Source organism: Cnephaeus nilssonii (assembly GCF_951640355.1).
Source record: "Cnephaeus nilssonii genome assembly, chromosome: 5".
Taxonomy (NCBI): domain Eukaryota; kingdom Metazoa; phylum Chordata; class Mammalia; order Chiroptera; family Vespertilionidae; genus Cnephaeus; species Cnephaeus nilssonii.
In genome coordinates this window covers 43,795,799-43,818,235 of record NC_137076.1, presented here as the reverse complement: position 1 = coordinate 43,818,235, position 22,437 = coordinate 43,795,799, and the positions used below count along the sequence as shown (strand labels likewise).

Sequence of the window (22,437 nt, the reverse complement as noted above, 5' to 3'; positions counted from 1 at the left end):
TAAAGTAGTAGAACTATGAGTCCCAATAGACTGATTCTGTGAAAGTAGAAGCAACTGTTATCATTCAGTAGAACTTTCAGAAAACAAGTGAATAATAAAGGATTTTCTATTGGTATATACTAGTAGACAATCTCATAGAAATCAAGGAGAATGTTCTTTTATTGGATTAACATATTTAAAGAAAAACGCTACAAAATGGACCTCACTTCAACTTAACATTTCATTAAGACAAATCAAGAGAACCTTATCTTAATTTATCACAGTGCTTATCTAAGGCAATGGTTTAGGGTGGCTATGACTTGCCTCAGGTAAGTTGAAACTGAATGTTGGTTATGATGGATGCTTGTATAAGCCAGTCCCTGGCTTAAGAACCATTGGAGAGACCTCTGTGTATTCATAGATATTCTCTCAGAGGTGGGCAATTAGTAACTAACTATAGGTGGGTACCTACAGGTATCCCTCTGCTTTTCATAAGTTCGCATTACTCCACTTTGCTTTCATGAAACTTAGTACCATTTTTTTTTTTTGCTAACTGAAAGAGATCTGAAGAGGATAGTGTTGAGCGTCTGTTTTGCAGCGAGTGTTATAGAGGCAGCAGGCAAACCAAGCCGTTGTGGCAAACTTCCAAGCTCTTTCCCTGGAAACTACATCATCAGCATCCCAGCATCAAGCCACCATCCCTTTGAACTGTGCCTGTCAGCATTTGTGCTCTATCTAGACTCATTTTGTGTGTGGCTTAGCAAGATGAGTCCTAAGGCATCCAAAAAGCCTAAGAGACCTCTGAAGGGTGTTTCGCTAATTAAGATTTTTCCATCGTGGTGAACAAGATAAAGACATTGTATGTATATTGAATTTTGGGTCTGGAAACACTCCTAATTCTTTCCATATCAATCAATGGTAATTGCTTCTTTACTTTATGCAGTTTCAGTATACATAAGAACACTCTCCTTTCAGATAGTGAGAGGAACCAGTGCTAATTTGGGAAATGAGAATTTCCTATTGTGCAGGTACCATACCGATCCTTTAGCTATTTTTGGTAGGATGAATTGGCAACTTATTTAAAAGATGGAGTTAATTTACTAGGAAGAACACTAGTTTGCTTGGAATACCCAACATGTTTCAGATTCAATTTTGTCATTTATCTCTATCTCTATGACTTTGGTATAATCACTTAGCCTGCTTTATCCTTCTATGCTTAAAATACAATTTAAAATATAATCTTGTATTCCACATGAAGATTTAAGTCTCTACCAACACTGAACTATTTTCCTAGAATATTCACAAATATATGGAGACACTGACATTTGTCTTGCCTTCATTCAAAAAGGTAATCTATAATAATAAAAGCGTAATGTGCTAATGAGACTGGACAGGCGAAGGACCTTCTGAATGTCATTCCAGACGTCCTTCCGGATGAAGCCGCGGTGGTGGAGGCTGACACAGAGGCAGTTAGGGGCAATCAGGCAGGCAGGCAATGAGTTAGGGGAGATCAGGCAGGCAGGCAGAGGTGGTTAGGGGTGATCAGGCAGGCTGGCAGAGGGGTTAGGGGCGATCAGGCAGACAGGCGAGTGGTTAGAGGCGATCAGGCAGGCAGGCGAGCAGTTAGGGGCATCAGTCAGGCAGGCAGAGTGGTTAGGGGCATCAGGCAGGCAGGCAGAGTGGTTCGGAGTGGTCAGGCAGGCAGGCGAGTGGTTAGGGGCAATGAGGCACACAGGCAGGCAAGCGATTAAGAGCCAGTGGTCCCGGATTGCGAGAGGGATGTCTGACTGCCAATTTAGGCCTGATCGCGAGGGGTCCTGGATTGTGAGAGGGTGCAGGCTGGGCTGAGGTAACCCCCTCCCCGCCCCGTGCATGAATTTCATGCACTGAGCCTCTAGTAGTTTTATAAAAGTTATTTGTAAATATTACAGTTTAAGATACTATACCTTTTCTGTTTTTATGAAAAAAAAATCACTTCATCTTTCTTAAACTATTGATTTATACATGATACCTGGGATTAAAATCCATTTTTAATTTGACACTAGTTTTAAATGGTAAATTCTTAAAATTTTGATAAACATATTTTAATCAGTTCAATAAAAGTAGCTTTCTGGAAATGCCACTGCTATAATATAGTCCCGTTCATTCTCTCATCATCTCACACCTGTTCTGAGGAAGTAATGTAACATTACCTGTGTTTTACCTAGCTAGCCCCTTTCCTTTCCATTTTTGAGCTTTAAGAATCTTCTTCCTTTAAATTAAGTTTAATATGACAAAAATGTTGCTGCTTGGACATCCATCAGGTGCTCAGCTGTTTCTTTTGCCATTTTCAAGCTCTTCACTGTATGACTCAAGACCATGAAGAATTCCTAAATTTAATGGAACCAAGAATTTTTTGATTCAGTATGCTTCCATAGTTATGAAGTAGTATTGGACATACAATTCATTTTGAAATTTAATTGCCCAAAGATTTTTTCCCACCAAAAAAAGTTATTCCTCATACCTGTTTCAGCACTTGAAAAATGTTTTAATACATTTTCAAATCTCAAGTACACTATGCTCCCATCTGCTGGGAGACAGACTGTTTCCCCATATGGCAGCTGATTTAACCCCCTACTCCTTTCTCCACAGAAACCCCATGCAGTAACTTAAAAACCATCTCCTTCTTGACCTTTCTATCTGCAGCTTTCCATCTTAGCCCCTCAGTTTGAACAAGCAAGCTAGTTCATGATATCAAAATATTTGTGTAAATGGAACCAGTCATAATTTATTGCTTCTAAAATTATTTCACAGGATTGTGGTAGGCACTGTTTTTGCTGAGGCATTGAGGTTAAACTCGCTGGAAATGAGGCCTGAGCTATATATTATCCTAGGGTATTTTGAGGGGGGAAAAATCTTTCTGATCAGTTTACCTACTATTTATCTAGATTAAGAACTTCCAAATGACTGACTGTTAATAGTAAGACATCATGCTGCAAATTGTGACACTCCTCTTTTGAGCTCAGCAAAATTCAGTTACTTGTTAATATAGCTCAACAATTTTAATATGAATAATTTCTTAGAAGGTAAAAAAGGAAGCTTTGAAATCTATTCAGAATTTTCCAGGTAGCATAAAAAGAAAGGGAAAAAAGGAAAAGATAAGGGAAGAAAGAAAAGGAAAGGGAGGGAGGAAGAAAGAAAGGAAGGGCCCAGCTGGTGTCGCTCAGTAGTCAGGGTTCGATTCTGGTCAGAGCATATGCCCTGGTTGCAGGCTCAATCCCCAGTAAGGGGCTTGTAGGAGGCAACCGGTCAATGATTCTCATCATTGATGTTTCTATCTCTCTCTCCCTCTCCCTTCCTCTCTGAAATCTATCTATCTATCTATCTATCTATCTATCTATCTATCTATCATCTATCTATATTTTTTTAAAGGAAGGGTAGGGGAAGAAGATGACCTCTGTAGGTTACAGGCTTACAGACTGCATTACTTTCCTGATGCTCCCAGGCTGAGGGCCTGGTAGAGAACCCAAGCAGATAAATGCCATGTAATAAAGTCTACCATTTACTGAGCACCTCTTCTTTGCCAAACCCTGAGCTAATTAGTTACCCACATAAACTCTAATCTTCCAACAACCATTCACAGTAGGTATTATCCCTATTTCACAAAGGAGGATAAAGGCTAAAAGAGGATATACATTTGTCCAAATATACAGAGTTGTAAATGGTAGGGGATGGTATCCACACCTTTGCTCTAAGGATAGTATTATACAAGAATAGAATTCTCACTATCTCTATTAGCTGTTAGATTATTTGCTGGGCAAGATAAAACATCATTATTGGTCTTTTCTGTTCATCCTAAAACTAAATAAAAATAACACCTTGTAAAAGAGTTTAAATCATTAAGAAAGTCATGATCACTTGAACAATTGACTTTGTATTTGATGATTTTGGTAATAAAGTAGCCATAGCTTTACAATACATAATTCCATCCCCAAACTGTTTGCTAATAATAGGAATTTGTGGTCATCAAATCTTTTACAATTGGAACAGAGTTCAAGTTTAATTATGCTCTTGTTTACTGGGCTGTGGTTAGGGGATGTGAATTGATACTCCTGTAATGAGAGATTTAATATGTACTTATTGAACACCCACCCAGGTTAATGAGGCCTGAGCAATTGAGCAGAAACGTTAATATAACCCTAGCCCTCAGGGAACATCTAAACTAGATATTTTTGCTGGAATGAAACAAGATAATTTGAAATTAAATGCTAAATTGTGAAGAATAGAATGTATTTGCAAAGTAGAGACATCGGAACAGACATGAACAGGCTGGTAGGAGGTCACCAGCAGGTTGGCTGCCAAGATACATCAACAGTTAATATTTACCTTCATGAGTTCACCACTGGAATGTAGCCTTTAGCTGAGATAACTCAAAATCTGATATGAATGGCACATTGAACAGTGATTGGTTTCTCAAAAACAGGTTTATATGAACCCAACTCTCAAAATATCAATCTATAACCCAGAATTATATGTATTAAATTTAAATGAAAAATAGAACGTCCAAGCTTCTGACTTGACAAAGAAGAAAATAAATTACTATTGATGGTTTTGTATATGACATGTGTGTCCCTGTATGTTCTATGAAAATGGCATGACAAAACAGGCCTGTTTTTAAAGCAAAAAGTCTCGCAGTGGTGTAGAGACATGATGTGTGGAGGGTACAGGAGGGAAAATATGGGTTAGAGAGTCTTTAGGGGAGGCTATTGGAGTTATCTGGATGGATTTCTGTCCTAAGAGAAGAAATAAACAAAAATATTTTGAAATAAAGATAATGAACTAACAATTTGTGAGATGGGCTGTGTGTGAGAAGGAAAGGGATGAACTACAGAATTCATTAATCTACTGTTTAATTCATTAATCTACTGTTTAAGAAAGCAGGTGGGAAGAATTAGAAAGAAAAACTCATCTTCAGTCCTGCTTGTTTCTTTCCTTGGAAAAGGTAAAATGTTTAGTCAAAGAGAATGATTGGTAATAAAAATAAGTGTTGAGTTTACTAGAAAATATGTAATGAAAATTACTTTTCTAACCTTTATTCAGTTTAGTGACCACCACTGAGGATGAGGTATGTGTCCTCAGTTAGCTGAGCTTCCTAGTCAGAGGAGACAGATTTGGAAAAGAAACAGTAAGATAGCTAAGCTGTAGAATTAAAATACAGCAAGTTGCATAACAAGTATTAAGCAGTTTGCCAATTATACACAGCAAAATCTAAGTGCTCACCATATTAATGGCCAGTATGTGAGAATATGAAGGATGATAACATTATAAAGAATTTCAAAAAACAGTGTCTGATTTATTAATTTGAATAAAGTCTAGTGTCTTTTTAAAAAAGCTATTTGCATTTTTAAAGACAATTAGTCAAGCTTGTTTGTGAATAGCCAGAACTGGGGGAAAAAAAGAAAAAATGATCAAGAGTATAAATATTACTTATCTAGGAATACTTCAATACCACATGTATAGTCATGACTATTTGGTGGTGTGCTCTGTCTCTATATATTTGGATATATGTGTGCATGTTAGCATATGATGTATGTGTAAGCTCACTCAACCAACCTCCATCCATCACACAATACGCATTTAGTCCCTGCTATGTATGCACCAAATATCATGCTAAATTTGGGGACTAAAAAGATTATTAGATGGGCCCCTGGCCTCCAGAAAGCATTGACTCGTAAGGGGACAGGCACTTAAAACACATAATTCAAAATCGTAATGGGTGTGGTGTGGACCATGCTGCGGAATGCTGCAGCCTTTGGCTGTGGGACTCACAGGCAGCTTCTCAGAGGAGGTCATATTTAGCTCAAATATGAAGAATAAGTGAACATGTGCCAAGAGGAGTGTTGGAAGTAATATGATTGATAGTGAGAAGCTTAAATCAATCAACATTTTAAATATTGAGCATGGGATCCTCTAAAACAAAGGATTCCATGCTCAATATTTAAAAAGTTGCCATTATGCAATTTCTAAGTATATCCAACAAAATGTACCGCCGTTATGTGCTTGGAACCCATTAGTCATAACTTGGTGATATAAAGTACGTTCTTGACCTATGACAGGGATATTACTGCTGGAGTTGCTGTACTAAAAAAATGTGATCATATTTGCCATCTGGTGAAATAGGCAGTCTCGCCCAGGTTGAGGTTCACAAATAACTAGAGCCCCAAGTAACCCACAATTACTCAGTTGCCCAAAGGCTCCCAAGTAGAATGGAAAGTTGTCTGTGTTTCATCAGATCCCTGGACTGATGCTTGGAGTAGGGGTACAAGGAGAAGGCCCACTGCTTGATCTTTTATTTTCCTTCAGCGTTTGACATACTTCAGTTCTTAGACCAACCAAAAAGAATGGGTCCTTGTGCCATAGTGTCCCATAGTAGATAAAGTCTAGGGACATGGAGATTACAAAAAATAAAAATAAATAAAAAATTTCAGTTTCTGCCTTTATCAGTAAAGAGCTTATAGTTTAAATTTATATTTAGAATTGCCCTATGCTATACAATATTTTAAAGGCATATAAATGTATATTTTCATGTTTTAAACTCTAGTTTAAGTGAAAATATAAACAGCTTTGTAATTGAAACCAGAATCCATAAATGACTATAAGTGGCTACTTGTTGGACCTCAATTTTGCCTATATGTGTGTTAATTAACACAGCTTTTATGAACTAACGAGGTCTAGTTTCTGTTTGGTTCTATATCAAATTACTGAAATAATATTAAACAGAGGTTCTCACATTACCAAATGGTTTGGTACGCTTACCTTTATTTTTATTATATACTTGTTTACCTATAGGACTAATACAATTAAGAAGTGAAATGCATGATTGATTCCTGGCATTTTTCAGAGAGGGGAATTGAGGTAATAAGTAGGTAGGTAAAAATTTCTGGGTATATGAATAGAAGTCATGAGATAATATAAAAAAAGGCTATCCTATTTCTGTCAGGGAGTGAGAAATCTAAGAGAAAACATCTGGAGCAAAAGAGGAAATGAAGTGAGTGATACGTTTGAAACTGTTAAAAACTGCTAAGTTTTCTGGTAGCACAGGAACCTATTAAAGGCTATGATAGGAATCCTGGCTATTAAAGCACCTTAAAGGGGTCATTTTAACAGGATAATGAAAGAAATAAATACAGAGCAAGGGAAAATTTCAAAAGTGAGAAGAGGAAAATAAAACAAACCTAAGGCCAAAAAAACCCTGCCTAGGGATATTGCCCAGGAAGGCAGATTTAGCCAAGTGGGCACTAAGCCTAGTATTTCTTATTTCCCCTTTCTTGCTGCAAAATATGAAGTAATCGCCTTAGCAGGACTTATAACAGTGATCAAATCACCTAACAATCTGAAATGTTTCCTTTCATGTGAAGATTTTTGTTTTGTTTTGTTTCTTGAGAAATTAGTTCTCTCTCTCTCTCTCTCTCTCTCTCTCTCTCTCTCTCTCTCTCTCATCAGGTTCTCTATATAATCAGGTTATGTGGGAAATATAATCTCATATATAATCTCATATATCCCATAAATCTCATATATCCCATAAATCTTTTGTCATAGTGGAAAGAGTGAACATGAGAGTCAAAAAAGTTGTTTTCATACTTTTAACATGTGGTATGAATAGGATGACTTGTTTCTCTAATTTCTGATATTCTAAATTTCCCACCAAAGGGGTTAAATTACTTTTCTTTTGTCAAGATTGGAAATCTCAGAGATAATATTCATGTCTATAGTTCACTAAATTTCCATTTAATGGTTTATTTTAGTCTCCACAGAATCTAGTTCTTTAGTGAAGATTGATTGTTTCAAAATTATTAAGTAAACCTCTTTTTTATTGAATTTACTAGAGGCCCGATGCACAAAATTCATGCAAGGGGCTCGGCCCTTGCAGCCCCGGCTGCCTTGTGGCCACTCCCCTTGCCCACTGGTCATTCTGGAAGGTCATTCCGCCCCGCCGTCTGGTCTAATTAGCATGTTAGCTCTTTATTCTATAGGATTGGGGTGACATTAGTTAATAAAATTATACAGGTTTCAGATGTACAATTCTACAATACCTCATCTGTATATTGTATTGTGTGTTTACCACCCAAGTCAAGTCTCCTTACACACCATTTATTCCCTCTTTACCCTCTTCTAACTCCCCCACCATCTTTTCCCTCTGGTTATCATCATATTGTTGTCTGTGTCTATGAAATTCTGTTGCTGTTTTGTGTGTTTTTGTTTTTTTTCTTAAATCCTTTTTAAAATAAATTGATACCAGCTTTACCTAACTCTGTCTCTGGAGTGCATATTTTTTTATGTTTTTAAAGTATTCTAGGAGATTGCAATAATTGCATAGATTGATAATGAATATCCTTAAAGTAAACATATACTTACCTAATGGGTAATATAAAAATGAAAGTGATATAAGTATAATTTCACCCATTATACCTATATTATACTCTTAATATTCATACCCTAAATACACACACACATGTGTGTATGTATATATGTGCATGTATACATATCCCAAAGTTATATAAAAATATATATGCATATATTCTATATAGTGATCACTGAAGAAAAGGTAGAAAAGCATATGAAATATAAGTAAAATTCCTGTTAGTTGTTGGAACAATCTTATAAGTTAAACACTATAGGTGAATGAAAAACTAGAAAGTTTAGAAAACTAAGAATTTTCATTAGATAATAAAAACTTCTTTCATTTATTAAGCATCTTCTTTTATACCAGATCTCATTCTATTATTGCTTTTTTGAACCAATCTGATTGGTATTATCTATAATAATCCTCTCTAATAAAATGGTAATATGCAAATTAACCATCACTCCGCTACATAAGCCACGCCCGCCAGCCAAGCCACGCCCGCCAGCCAATCAGGGCGAGTATGCAAATTAACCCCAATCCAAGATGGCTACAGCCACAGAGAGCAAGGTTTCCCAGGTAATGTGTCCTGCAAGACAGCAGGTGAGTCTATAGTAGCTGTAGGTCTCCCCCATTTACCAGTTGGCACTTTGGAAGAGTTTTGTGAAAATGACTTAGTTAGGAGGAGGTGTTATGACATCTTCAGTAGAGGTGGAGGTGGAGTCACTTCCCTTGATGGGATTAAGGTCCTCCTAATCTTGGGCCTGTGTGGCCTTGCACAATACAGCATTGCACTGTGTAGTGCATTTGCTTAGCCACTCAACACTTTTGTTAGTGTATGTTTTTTTCTCATTTCATAATACATTGATATTTATAAGTTGGCTTTCATGCATCTTGCCTGTAGATAGTTATGATAATTTGGTGATAACAGTGCTGTACAGACCTTGGAAAAAAATAAAAGTTTCTAGAAAATACTATAGTGTGTAATATTCTAATAACATGTTCTGTGTATAAGGTGTGTATTTTTGACATAGCTAAACACACCAAAGGAAATGTTTTTGGTTCTCAAACCAGAAAAAGAAATAGCTAGGAGTTTTAAAAAAGACCTTCTATACTATCTAGTTTATTCCTTTATTTTGCCAAAGAGCAACCTGAAGCCTAGAGCCATTTCATATTGTACACCTATTTCCTTAAAATAATCAGTTCATCAATCATGTTGAAAATCTGTTCATCTATTTGTGTTAGTTAAAGCACAAGTGTTTCAATCTGTTTTTACTGATGTCAAAATGTTAAATAATGAATTATGCTGGAATGTCAAAAATATTTTTTTAATTGAGGATTTTTTTTTTAGATTGCATTTAGGAGAACTTATTTTGTTATAAAATAAATATTCAGTAAGTATAAATGCTCAAATATATATGGAGGTTTTTTTTTTTTTTTAACACTTACATTCCAGAACTGTACTTTAAATTCTCTGATATCCTGAAAGGATTAACATTTGCATTTCACTTTGGTATATCCTAAAGGAAACTCATTTCATCATTTTTACAGACATGATCACCAAAAGGTAAATTTGTATATCTAAACAGATGAGCTCTTTAAAATGCCTTATGCTGGTGATCACCCATTTAAATATTTTATTTTAAAATCTTGCCTGAAGTTATGATAATGCCTTATAAGAATTACATGAATCCTGTCCAGATTTTATTATCACACTACTTAAATGTTTCCCTTAGCCTTAGATAAATCCATATCTAGAATACCTTGGTATTTGCAAATGTAGCAAGGATGCAGTATAGATAAAAACAGAAGGAAGTTAACCTATAGCAAAATCCTTCAAAGATGTCTTAATGAATGATGTCATGGCCTTTGATAAATATGTTTAGGCAATGACATTCAGCTTCAAAGTTCATACAGGAGCAGCAGCCTGTGGGGTGCCTTTTAGTAGTGGTTATTGTGGGTTTCCTGTGCCTGGAAGAGTTTTGGGGCTGGGTAGGTGAGAGAGCATATTCACAACCCTTCCTTCTTAATCTTAAATTGATGCCCTTTAAGTAAACCTTGATATATACATTCCCATTTTAGTATTCTTAGATATCCTAAGTTCAATGATTGGGATGCATTGGAGGAGGTCTTACCTTTTTGCTATACCCATCTACCTCTACTGGAACACTCTCTATTCTTATTGTGTGTGTTTAAAGTAGAAGGGACAGTAACAAGATGATGATTCATGAGAGAAAAATTTTGCTTTAGTCTGAGTAAAATGTTAATTTCATTTTTAAAATTTGCTCCCTCAACTATTTTCTTTCAATATTATAGTGGGTTCCATTGTAATAGTAAAGGTATACAGGGGTGGGCAAAAGTTGGTTAATAATCCTATATAATAAAAGCCTAGGTGGCATCACGAGTGTTATCACAAGATGGCTGCCACTAGATGGCCGCCACAAGATGGCTGGCAGGGGAGGGCAGTTGTGGGCAATCAGGCCGGCCAGGGAGGGAAGTTGGGGGCAAGATCAGGCCAGCAGGGGAGGGCAGTTGGGAGCAATCAGGCTGGCAGGGGAGGGTAGTTGGGGGTGACCAGGCCTGCAGGATAGGGCAGTTGGGTGCAACCAGGCCGGCAGGGGAGGGCAGTTAGGGGTGATTAGGCCAGCAGGGGAGGGCAGTTGGGGGTGATCAGGCTGGCAGGCGAGGGCAGTTGGGGGTGATCAGGCTGGCAGGGGAGGGCAGTTGGGGGTGATCAGGCTGGCAGGCAGAAGCAGTTAGGGGCAATCAGGCAGGCAGGCAGGCTAGTGATTAGGAGCCAGTAGTCCTAGATTATGAGAGTGATTCCAGTTTGGAGAGGGTGCAGGCTGGGCTGAGGGACAACCCCCTCCCCCATGCATGAATTTCATGCACCGGGCTTCTAGTAATAAATAATAGAGTAATAAAAAATAAATAATGATACATAAGAATAAACTGTTTCGTCTACTTACAACTATAAACCTACTTTTGCCCACCCTGTACTGTCATTCATATGAACTGATACTTAATTATTACTTATTTAATAGTGAGTATATAATTAATATGCAATTAATAAGCAGTCACATGCCACAGAGCATCACACTAGGCAGGCCTAAATGTTAATGAGAATTTTTTGTAAAACTAATGACAAGATAGTTATGAAGACAACTAAAATTTGTCCTTAGAGTAGAGAAGAACATGAATACTATACCAGATCTCTTGGCATTATTTAATTAATAGTACAGTGATATGAGGTGGTATTTCTATAAAAATGCATATCTACACACAAGTAGTAATAGACTTAGACTAGGTCTACATTTCAATGACTGATCAGTCTTGGAAAAAAATGCTGAGCAAAAAAATGCTTTTTATATATTAACTCAATAATCTCTACAACAATCACTAAGTTGAAGTTGATACTATTATTGTGCTTTTTTATAGTATATAAAATAATGACACAAAAATTAAGTACTCATTATTTTCACATTCTATTGATGAATCTGTCTTCTACTACATGAAAGGAGAAACCATATATATATATATATATATAGATAGATACTTATATTGTTCTAGGCAGGTTAGATTCAAGACAGATACTCCCTCCTACAGGGAAGAATGACCAAGAAGGCTGGGGTATGCTGTGAGCCAAAAGTAGTGATCCACACAATGTTTCACTGTATTAGGGCCTCTGAGGTCCACTCTTACAGGGTGGAATCTTCCATGGGTTGCATATGTGCTTGAAATAATAGCAATTATTTAAAAACAAACAAAACCACTTATTGAGAAACTTATTTGTTAAAGACTATTAAACACTTTATATTTATTCTCTTGTTTAATCCTCACAATGATTTTGAGAGTTAATGAATAGTTCTCTCATTTTAAAGAAGAAAATATGGAGAGTTTAAATCAGAATTCTCAATGGTATATTATAAATAGTTACATATTGAGTTGGATGAGTTTTTGTTTTGTCCTGTTTAACTAGGAACAGCATTGTGTAATGGTTAAGAATATGAGCTCTGAAGTTGAAATAAAGCAAGATTCCTGTCCCAGCTCTATTTCTCTTAGCTGTAATGACTTTTGCCTTGTTTCGTTACTTCCCGGTACCTCAGTTTCCCCATCTATAATCTATAATAATAAAAGCAAAATATGCAAATTGACCAAATGACCAAACAGCAGAACGACCATCCAAAAATCTTCCAGAGGACCACACTATGACATGCACTGGCACCAGGCCAGCCAAGGCAGGTGCGATGTGATTGGTCGGGGGGCCCACCATTGCCCCACGATTGCCCTGTAGAGGGAGCCCCAGGCCACCCTCTGCGGGGCGATTGATGTGGGGTGCTCCGAGATCAATTGCCCCAAAGAGGGGACCCAGGCCACCGGCCAGCTGGGCAATCGATTGTGGGGGGCTCTGCAATCATCCCAAAGAGGGAGGCCCAGGCCACCCTCTGCGGGGCTATCGATCTGGGGGCTCTGGGGAACTGGGGGGTGTGGCCACGGACGCAGGCAGCCCCAGGCCAAGCAGGTGTGGGCAGGGGGCAGGGGCAGGGCCGGGGCTGCGAAGCCGGCAGCTGGGGGAAGGAAGTCCTACCCTTGCCGGAATTTCATGCATCGGGCCTCTAATCTTACCTAATAATAGACAAACATGTAATTGACCGAACCGCTATGCCACCAGCCAATCAGGAGTGATATGCAAATTAACTCAACAAAGATAACAGTTAATTTGCATACACAGGCACTGAGAGACAGGGGCGGGACGCTTGCATCGTCTCCATGGCAACGACACAGGCGTTCTGCCCCACCCCAGGTCTCTCAGGGCCTCTGGGCAGCATGGGAAGGCGGGGCCAGAGCGGAAAGAGGCATCTCCCAGAGCAGAAAGAGGCAGCTCCGGGGCCTGAGCAGAAAGGGGCTGGGCCGGAGTGGAAAGGCGGTGCCGGCAGCCAGGGAAAGGAAAGCCCATTCTAGCACGAATCTTCATGCATCGGGCTTCTAGTATGTGTATAAAACAGTGGCTATGGAGAAAGTTGTGTTTGAAATTAAATCAGTTAATAGTTATAAAGTATCTGTTATATAGCATGCACTACATAATATTTGCTCTATTAGTATGATTATTATTTTGTACACATATTTTAGCAGCTTTGTTGGGATTTTTATAAAAAAATTGATAAATCTTTGCTTTTTTGTCATTCAGTAATATTGTATGTTTTTCCACATATAGTGTTTATACTTTAATGGTTAAATTTACTACTATGCATTTTTATAATTCTACTATAAATGACATTTTTCTTTATTCAGTTTTTTTCTGCAATGAAAAACAATTGATATTTGTATATTGATTCTATATTTAGTCACTGTACTAAATTCTTTTCTGATTCCGGATGGTTTTTAAAGTAAAAAAGTTTGGAGTCATTTTTTGTTCATAACCCACATTAGCTTGTATCAGGTTTACTTTCCAAATGTAAGCATGTAATCATTATCTTTACCAATCCTACCAAAGGTAAAGTAAAAAACTTTGGAGTCATGGCTAGCGAGTGCAGCGGCAGTAGCAGGAGCCTCTCCTGTCTGTGCAGCAGCACTAAGGATGTCCAATTGCTGGCTTAAGCCATCAGTCAGACATCCTCTGAGGGATCCCAGACTGTGAGAGGGCACAGGCCGGGCTGAGGGACCCCCCGCCTCCGAGTGCATGATTTTCCTGCACCGGGCCTCTAGTCTAAAATAATAATATGCTAATTAGACCTGACAGCCGAATGACTTTCTGGATGTCCTTCCAAACAACCTTCCAGATGAAGCCAGGGCTGTGAGGTCCGAGGCAAGCCACCATGGCTGTGAGGGCCGAGCCCCTTCCACGAATTGGGCCTCTAGTATTTTATAAAATATAAAATGGGTGCAATAACATCATCAATTTTCTATGATTTTTGTGAGGATTAAATGAGTTAATGTATACAAAGGAAGTAGCAATATAGTTACTATTTTTAAAACTTCTTTTCAATGTAAGTTAAAGCATGGATGAACACTCTGGTTCCAAACAGGGATCTAAAACTTATGTTCTGTATATGAGGGGTCTTCTGCTAAACTGAAGGCTAAACCAATAAGCCCTGTAGAATAACTGTCATCTTATTAATGTCATTACTTTTCCCAACAAGCTCAGACTCCAGCTGACACTTGCAGAGCCAGGCCTTTTTAAGATCCACATCTATTTGTTGGCAGGATTTCCCACTCCCGTCAGATTCCATAATTCATAGGGCAGATTTAATTGACAGAGTTTTATTTCGTATGAACTAGAAACAGCCTGTTTTTCAGGGTTGGTTTATTTTTGTTGAAGGAAGCTGGGTGTCTGACAATTCTGTTTACCAGTGAATTTGTTTCTTGGGTATACTCCTTACAATCCTTAGGAGTAAGAAAGCAGTCCTCCTGGCCTCACAGTCTTTAACTTCCCACATGAGGATGAAAATTTTGTCTACAATACCAGACTTGTTTGTTAAACATAAAAGAACATAAATCCTCCTGGGTCCCCAGGGGTATGTTCGAGAAAGGGAGTGATCATTATAAACCACTTAGCACTGTGTGCTGTGTATCATGTTGCCGTGAGAAAGTGATGTTTGATTGGCTCATAAAATAGGTTTAGTAAATCCTTTAAATACTGATGTGAGCAATTGTGCATGTTGGAAATTAATACTTAAGAGTGTCTTATAAGATTACCATGTCTCCAGTACAGTCATCTGGGCATGTGCAGATTTCTGCTTTTAAGGATGAGTATGTTTTGTGATTTAATTTTTTGTATGTCAAGCGGTTTTATGATCTCCCTTTCATTTGATAAGGCCTATAGAATAATTTTATAACATTACTTTCTGTCTTCTTTTTCTTCTTTATGTTTTGGACTATTTTATGGTATATCAACCAACCAACTTCTGCACTGAATCCCATATTTGTCAGTGGCATTCTATCAGAAAAATAGAAATAAGAACTTCAAATGGTGTCTTTTTCCAATCACAGTATATTCTCAAACAAGTTAAAAAGAAATATGTCAAGTGCCAATGGTTTTTGTTTTGTTCTTTTTTATTTTGAAGTTTCGATAGCAACAATGAGGCTTGCGAATACTTCACAGGTAGATCTTCACTTGGTCCATTTTACATGATTTTGAATAAGATTTAAGTTAAAGAAAGCTATTTTTGTGACTATATTCTTTAGCAAGAGGATTTACTGTTTTGATTAAGAGGGAAAACTAAACCTTAGTAAATAATGATATTATTAATAATTTTCAATTCCATAGACATCTAAACAATTATTGAGTGTGATAATAAAAATTAATGGTAGAATAAGTGGATAATTGTTATATATACCACTTCTGAAAAAATCTTAAAATGCCTAATTTACTATAAAACAATTAGTAGTATATGTTAAGTTCTACTGTTTTATACACAAAGGATATAGTACTCTTTTAGATGTTCATTTCAGTTAACCTTCAGGGAATGAAAAACTGTAGATTTTTAAAGCACTATGATAAATGTTCGTGCCAAACTTGTATGAGCATGTAAGAATTAATTGCCAGCTGTCTACCTGCAAATGCAGAAATTGCTACAAAGATTAGCGTGTGGGTTTTTTTTAATAGCATCAAATTCAGTAAAAAATCTCCATGAAAATGTAACACTGTACGTGTCACTCTCTTATTTGCAGGACTTAATTTTTATATCAGGATGTAAGTTATATAAGGCAAGCCTTAAGACTTATTTGTTCCTTAATGAATTCTTAACGTTTATAATTTAGATATTTCCGTGTATGGTTAAAAAAAATGCCTTCTAAATATACTCCACTAAAATGGTTATGTGAGTTAGTTTTAGGTTTGTTCCAGATGATATTCTTTTCTTTAAGTGCTTCTATTAAAAAGATTATAGTAGTTATTTTGAAAATGGTGTGAAGGTACATTTTGGCACGATGTGTCTTGCCCAACCAGTTTATTGCATATGACTTCACAATTGTCAGATCTTCTTTGTTTTTTCTTCATTGACCAGCTCACCTATGGTGGATACGGGGGCTTTTCTCTTGTTTCCCTGCAGCTCCTTTTCAGGATGTTTTTGTTAAAGGATCTTTTCTTTCGACCCAGACTTGAAATGTTGTTTCCTGGCATTGCTCAAATATGTGATGATTCTATTTTTCTTCCTTATTGAAACCTCCTGGCTGTGCCTCGTATGCTGCAAGGGTGACAAATTCAGCAGCTGCCTATATGAGCAATTAATGGAAATTAATGCAGATCTGGGTGTTAGTTTTTGGTTTTTTTAAATAGCATCAAAAGTATATGGGGATTTTAAAAAATTATGCCAGGCCGGCATGGCTCAGTGGCTGAGCATTGAACTATGAACCAGGAGGTCATGGTTCGATTCCCAGTCAGGGCCCAAGCCTGAATTGTGGGCTCGATCCCCAATGTGGGGCACGCAAGAGGCAGAGGCAGCTGATCAATGATTCTCTCTCATCATTGATGTTTCTCTCTCTCTCTCTCCTTTTCCCTTCCTCTCTCAAATCAATAAAAACATATTTAAAGCAATAAAAATTAGAAAGAGCATGTCCCATCTAACGATATTTCCCCTTGGTCCCAGCCTGAGTTGGTATGAAGGAATGGAGGCTCAGTTGTCATTCCTTCATTATCCAAACACTGATACAGTGTTTACTATGTGCCAGGCATGTAGGTGCTAGGGATAAGACAGTAAATTAAACAAAGATAGGTCCTCTCCTGGAACTGACACCAATTCTGGATATTTGTGCCCTCATGGTCACCCTAGGGTGAATGATATTTACTATTACCAGATTTTCAAATTTAACAAAGACCCAGATTTTTTTTAGTGAAATTCTACTTTTTAAAATGTTAACTTTTTTAAAAAGCAACACTCCCTGTTGAAATTGTGTCTGCCTGTCAGCAACATTAGCCCACAAAATAATATTTGAATATCTGACTCTGAAATATCTCCTCACCTACACTTATTTTTCCAGCTTGATCTCCATCTACTTCTTTGTCTCCCATCTATTCACAACTGACCGTGCCTGGACCCTTCTTTCTTCTATTACATCTTATGTATTGTACTTCTTGCTGGAATGCATTTCCATTCCCCCCCGCCCCCGCTTTCCACCCCTAGTCAATCAGTACTCATTGACAGCCCAAATGTTTCTTTGTAAACTGACCCTAATCTCACTGTATAGAATTACTCATTCTCTGCCAGTATTCCACAGTATTTCCTACATTCTCTCATTAGAGCGCTCAACAAAATGTTTTATGGAGCCTGAGCCCAAAGAAGCTATGATTTCATCTTTGTATCCTGAGAATCTAGCATAGCACTTTATACCCAGTCAGTGCTTCCTAAATCCTTGTAGAAGGATTGGCTGGGCCTGACATCTGGCTCTCTGCAAACCAGCAGTGGTGGTAACCTGCATCAGACAGGCACACAGTGAACAGATACTCTATCAGTAGAAGCTTTGCTTCACAAGTAAACAATCTTGATGTAAAAATTATCCTTTGATTTAAAATGGTAGTTATCAACTTCTGTATGAGATATAGCTGAGATAACTACTTAGGTCTTTGTACCCAACTCTTCTTACCCCTGACCCCACCCTCCCTGGTCCCATCATCACACGCATACACTAAAATTCCTGGAATGGCTATATTGGCTGCTAGTGCATGTGTAATTTATAATCCCAGACTTGTCACTTGACATAGCAGAAATAACCTCTTCCCTTTGTAATCTAGTTTTTTTTTTTTTTAATTTAATGCTTTCAAACTATCAAGGTATATTAAAAGGTAGGTGTTGGGTGAGGGGCAGCAATGCAGGATAGAGATGAGGAGCAAACTTTATTGAGAGGCAGCTGAGTGGCAACAACGTTTGAGGCACTGCACGTGTATTGTCTCATTCCTTTTTAAAAAATATTTCGTTGAGTTAGGTAGCATTATTCTCAATATAAGGATGAAGAAAATGACACTGAAACAGGTGACGTTACACACCATAAGAGAATTCTGGATACTTATTTTGGACATTTATAATTATTATTAATTCACTAGAGGCCCGGTGCATGGATTCGTGTACCGGTGGGGTCTCTCGGCCTTGCCTGTGCCCTTTCACAATCCGGGACCCCTCGGGGGATGTCGGACTGCCGGTTTCAGCCTGATCCCCGCAGGCCAGGCTAAGGAACCCCACTAGTGCACGAATTTGTGCACCGGGCCACTAGTATGCATATAAGATCTTTAGTTAATCTCTTCCCGTCTTCCCCCCTCCCCTCTTCCCTCTGAGATTCATCAGTCTGTTCCATGTTTCCATGCCTGTGCATTGAGCATCTGCCCCGTTGTGGTCAGTGTGCGTCATAGTTACCGATCGAATGGTCACTTAGGCTTTTATATATATACTAGTAGCCCATTTGCAGGAAGAATCCTGAAAGCACCCTCTGTGGCCGCATGCGCCACTGCTGCCGCCGTCGCGCCTGCACCTGCATGCCGCTGCCGCCCGCCCCGGTCCGCCCCGCCCCGCCCCTCCCCGCCCGGGCTTTCCCTCTGGCAACCACCTTGCTTTCTGCTTTTCCTCCCTCTTCCTTCTAAGTTGTCTTCAGTCTTCACTCCTCCCTCCCTCAGCGTATGCAAATTAACCGCCATCTTGGTTGGGTAATTTGCATACTCGCCCTTATTGGCTGGTGGGCGTAGCTTTGGTTGGTGGGCGTGGTTTGGGCGTAGCGAAGGTGCGGTCAATTTGCATATTACTGTTTTATTAGGTAGGATAGATTATAAACTGTCCTTTTTCAACAGTTTTCTTCTGTAAATTCAATACTGCACAAAATATATTATTTTTACTTGTATGGTAGCTACTGAATTTAGTCTTTTTAAACAAATTACCAATAGGTTTTCAACCATGTCAGACTTCCCTTTTAACAGAAGTTTTGTAATGTCCTGTTTAGTATTCTGAAGTGCAATTCGTATAAGCAATTACCTATTTATCCTCTGTTGGGCCACTTACAGAAAGCAACCAGTAAATGTTTCTCTTTCATATCGATGTTTCTCTCATTCCCTCTCCCTTCCTTTCTCTCTCTAGAATCAATTTAAAAAATCCTCAGGTGAGAAAATATCGATCTAGATCTATCTATATATTTATCTCTGTACTATATAGATATGGATATAGATGTAGATACATACAAATATGGATAAGTCTAATTGTTTTAATTGTGATGCAAATAGTTATATGCAATGTACCTGTTACTGATATGTTTTTCCAAAATAGTAAGTAACTATTGGAAAAGTTCCAAAGTATTGAAACTTTCTTCTACTTATTTGATAGTTGAATTTCTGGAAACTTGGCTTAAACTAAAACTGGAAAACATATTTATGTTTATATGTATGATAATATTAGATTCTATACTCAGATGAACAACAGCAGAAATGGCATCTAATGAATATCCAGTGATCTCCTTGAAAAGCATGGAGGATGTGGGGCAAATACTGATTTTCAGGACTTTTCACGGTGAACATCTATGGACCTTGCCCACTCAGTTTCATATGTTCTCCTCACTCCCAATTATTGAAACAACCTAAAATGCCTTTAAAAAATTCTGAAACATTCACTAAAAGGGCAATACTGCTTTCAATGATTACTGCTGCTCCAAACCTTCCAAACCAAAGTTAGCATGTGTTTTATTAAAAAATTGATCATTTCTTATGTTTAAGACTCTGTGTGTAATGCATTATAAAATAAAAATATGTCAGTACTGATTCCTTTCTTCAAGGATTTAACAGTGTAAGAAAGAAGATGGATTACTTGCATATATGTATATACATATATTGAAAATATTTTATATCAAAAATAGAAAGATGACAGTTAGCTGAGAACACCCAGAAAGGTCTCACAAAGACAGTATAGTATAAAGTGAGGTTTGAAAGATGTTTCTATAACAGCGATTTTCAACTGGTGTGCTACAAGAATTTTTAGAACATGCACACCTGACTATTTAGTCATAGACACTGACCTCTTTTCCCTTAGATTGTCAAATAAAAAAATGACAACAACCAACACGATGATAGCTTTCTGGTGGGAATGAATCAAGATCATACCTTTTGTTTTTGTCAGATTGGAAAAATATATATTTCTGGTGTGCTACAGAATTTTAGTAATCAGTTTGTGTATGCCATGAGATGAAAAGGGTTGAACATCGCTGCTTTATATAATGAAGGTCCCATCACATTGCATCACAGATGAGTAAAGGGAGCCAAGGAGCCTAACTAGCATGAATGAGTTACTGTCAGAAAGTAATGGACAGTAACAGCAGGAATTAAGATTGGAATAAGGCTGTCAGGTCCAAATGGAAATTAAATTGAATAATTCATGAATTGAATGTCAGAGATGGTTTCTTCATACAAAATATTTAAGGTTTGAGATGGCTATTTAGTGAATTTGGAGTTCACTAATCATAAAATGAGAGGGCTTAGAATAAGGGACTCATATTTCTTTAGTTTGGCATGCATTTTCAATGTGTCTCCTTTTTTTGGAATATTTGATTCTATTTACCCAGTTAAATCTGGGACAAACTCATAGCTGTGGTCTGTAGGTTTACTGCACCCCAGACATGAATTGCCAAAATGACAGATCATGATGTTGTGTCTCTTCTATCTTTCTCTTTGCAGGTATGATTTTGTAGAAGTTGAGGACCCCAGTGATGGAACTATATTAGGGCGCTGGTGTGGTTCTGGGACTGTGCCAGGAAAACAGATTTCTAAAGGAAATCAAATCAGGATAAGATTTGTATCTGATGAATATTTTCCTTCTGAACCAGGGTTCTGCATCCACTACAACATTGTCATGCCCGTAAGTACCACTCAGAGATCTGCTTATTTAGCTCAGTTACTTGTTTGCTTTCTTTTTCCTTTTAAACTGGAGAATCAGGGAAAACAAAAACTTTTCTCTGGCTTAATTTTTATTTTAATAAATGTCACTCTAGTTATCACAACTGGAATTTCATCACAGTAAATCATTAGCCATGTTAAATACTTTTTCAATAAATAAAATAAAATGTGTTTTGTACAACATTTAGACAATTGTAACAAACCCATTACCACTTAATTCACTGTCTGCTATTTCAGTGTTGATGAGAAATTAGTAGGATCAGTAGAATTTTCTCTTGAACAAAATAAGAAATTTAGTGTATTTATTATCCTTATCACTTAAGGATCACCATCACATTTTGGATTATAGAAATTCTTCCTGAATTAATTTTAAATATGGTCATCCTATCTAATAAAAGAGTAATATGCAAATTGACCATCACTCCAACACACAAGATGGCTGCCCCCACGTGGTCAAAGATGGCTGGCCCCATGTGGACACAAGATGGCTGCCACAAGATGGCCAGCAGAGGAGGGCAGTTGGGAGGGACCAGGCCTGCAAGGGAGGGCAGTTGGGAGGGACCAGGCCTGCAAGGAAGGGCAGTTGGGGACGATCAAGCCTGCAGGGGAGGGCATTAGAGGTGACCAGGCCAGCAGAGGAGGGAAGTTGGGGGCGACTGGGCTTGCAGAGAAGGGCAGTTGGGGGGGACCCAGGCCTGCAGGGGAGAGCAGTATGGGGTGACCAGGCCTTCAGGGGAGGGCAGTTAGGGGTGACCAGGCCTTCAGGGGAGGGCAGTTAGGGGTGACCAGGCCTGCAGGGAAGGGCAATTAGGGGCAAACAGGCTGGCAGGGGAGCAGTTAGGCATCAATCAATCTGTCAGGGGAATGGTTAGGGGGTGATCAGGCTGGCAGGCAGAAGCAGTTAGGGGCAATCAGGAAGGCAGACAGGTGAGCAGTTGGGAGCCAGCAGTCCTAGATTGTGAGAGGAATGTCCGACTGCCTGTTTAGGCCCGATCCTACCAGTATCAGGCCATTTAGGACATCCCTCGAGGGGTCCCAGATTGGAGAGGGTGCAGGCTAGGCTGAAGGACACACACCCCGTGCACAAATTTCATGCACCGGGCCTCTAGTATTAAATAATAAAATATAATTTTAGTTTTCTAGAATTTTTGTGACCCTTTATTATATGACTAGAGGCCCGATGCACGAAATTTGTGCAAGAGTAGGCCTTCCTTCCCCC

The 22,437-nt window shown here is 38.3% G+C and overlaps 1 protein-coding gene across 6 annotated transcripts in view; it reads left to right on the top strand.

The window, feature by feature from the left end:
• Positions 1–22,437, top strand: part of PDGFC (platelet derived growth factor C) — a 178,570-nt gene that overhangs the window by 104,001 nt on the left and 52,132 nt on the right. For all 6 annotated transcript variants that reach the window (XM_079770784.1, XM_079770783.1, XM_079770785.1 and 3 more), the window contains one exon: positions 21,000–21,180. In XM_079770784.1, the coding sequence (XP_079626910.1) occupies positions 21,000–21,180 (181 nt within the window). The remainder of the gene's footprint in view (positions 1–20,999; positions 21,181–22,437) is intronic.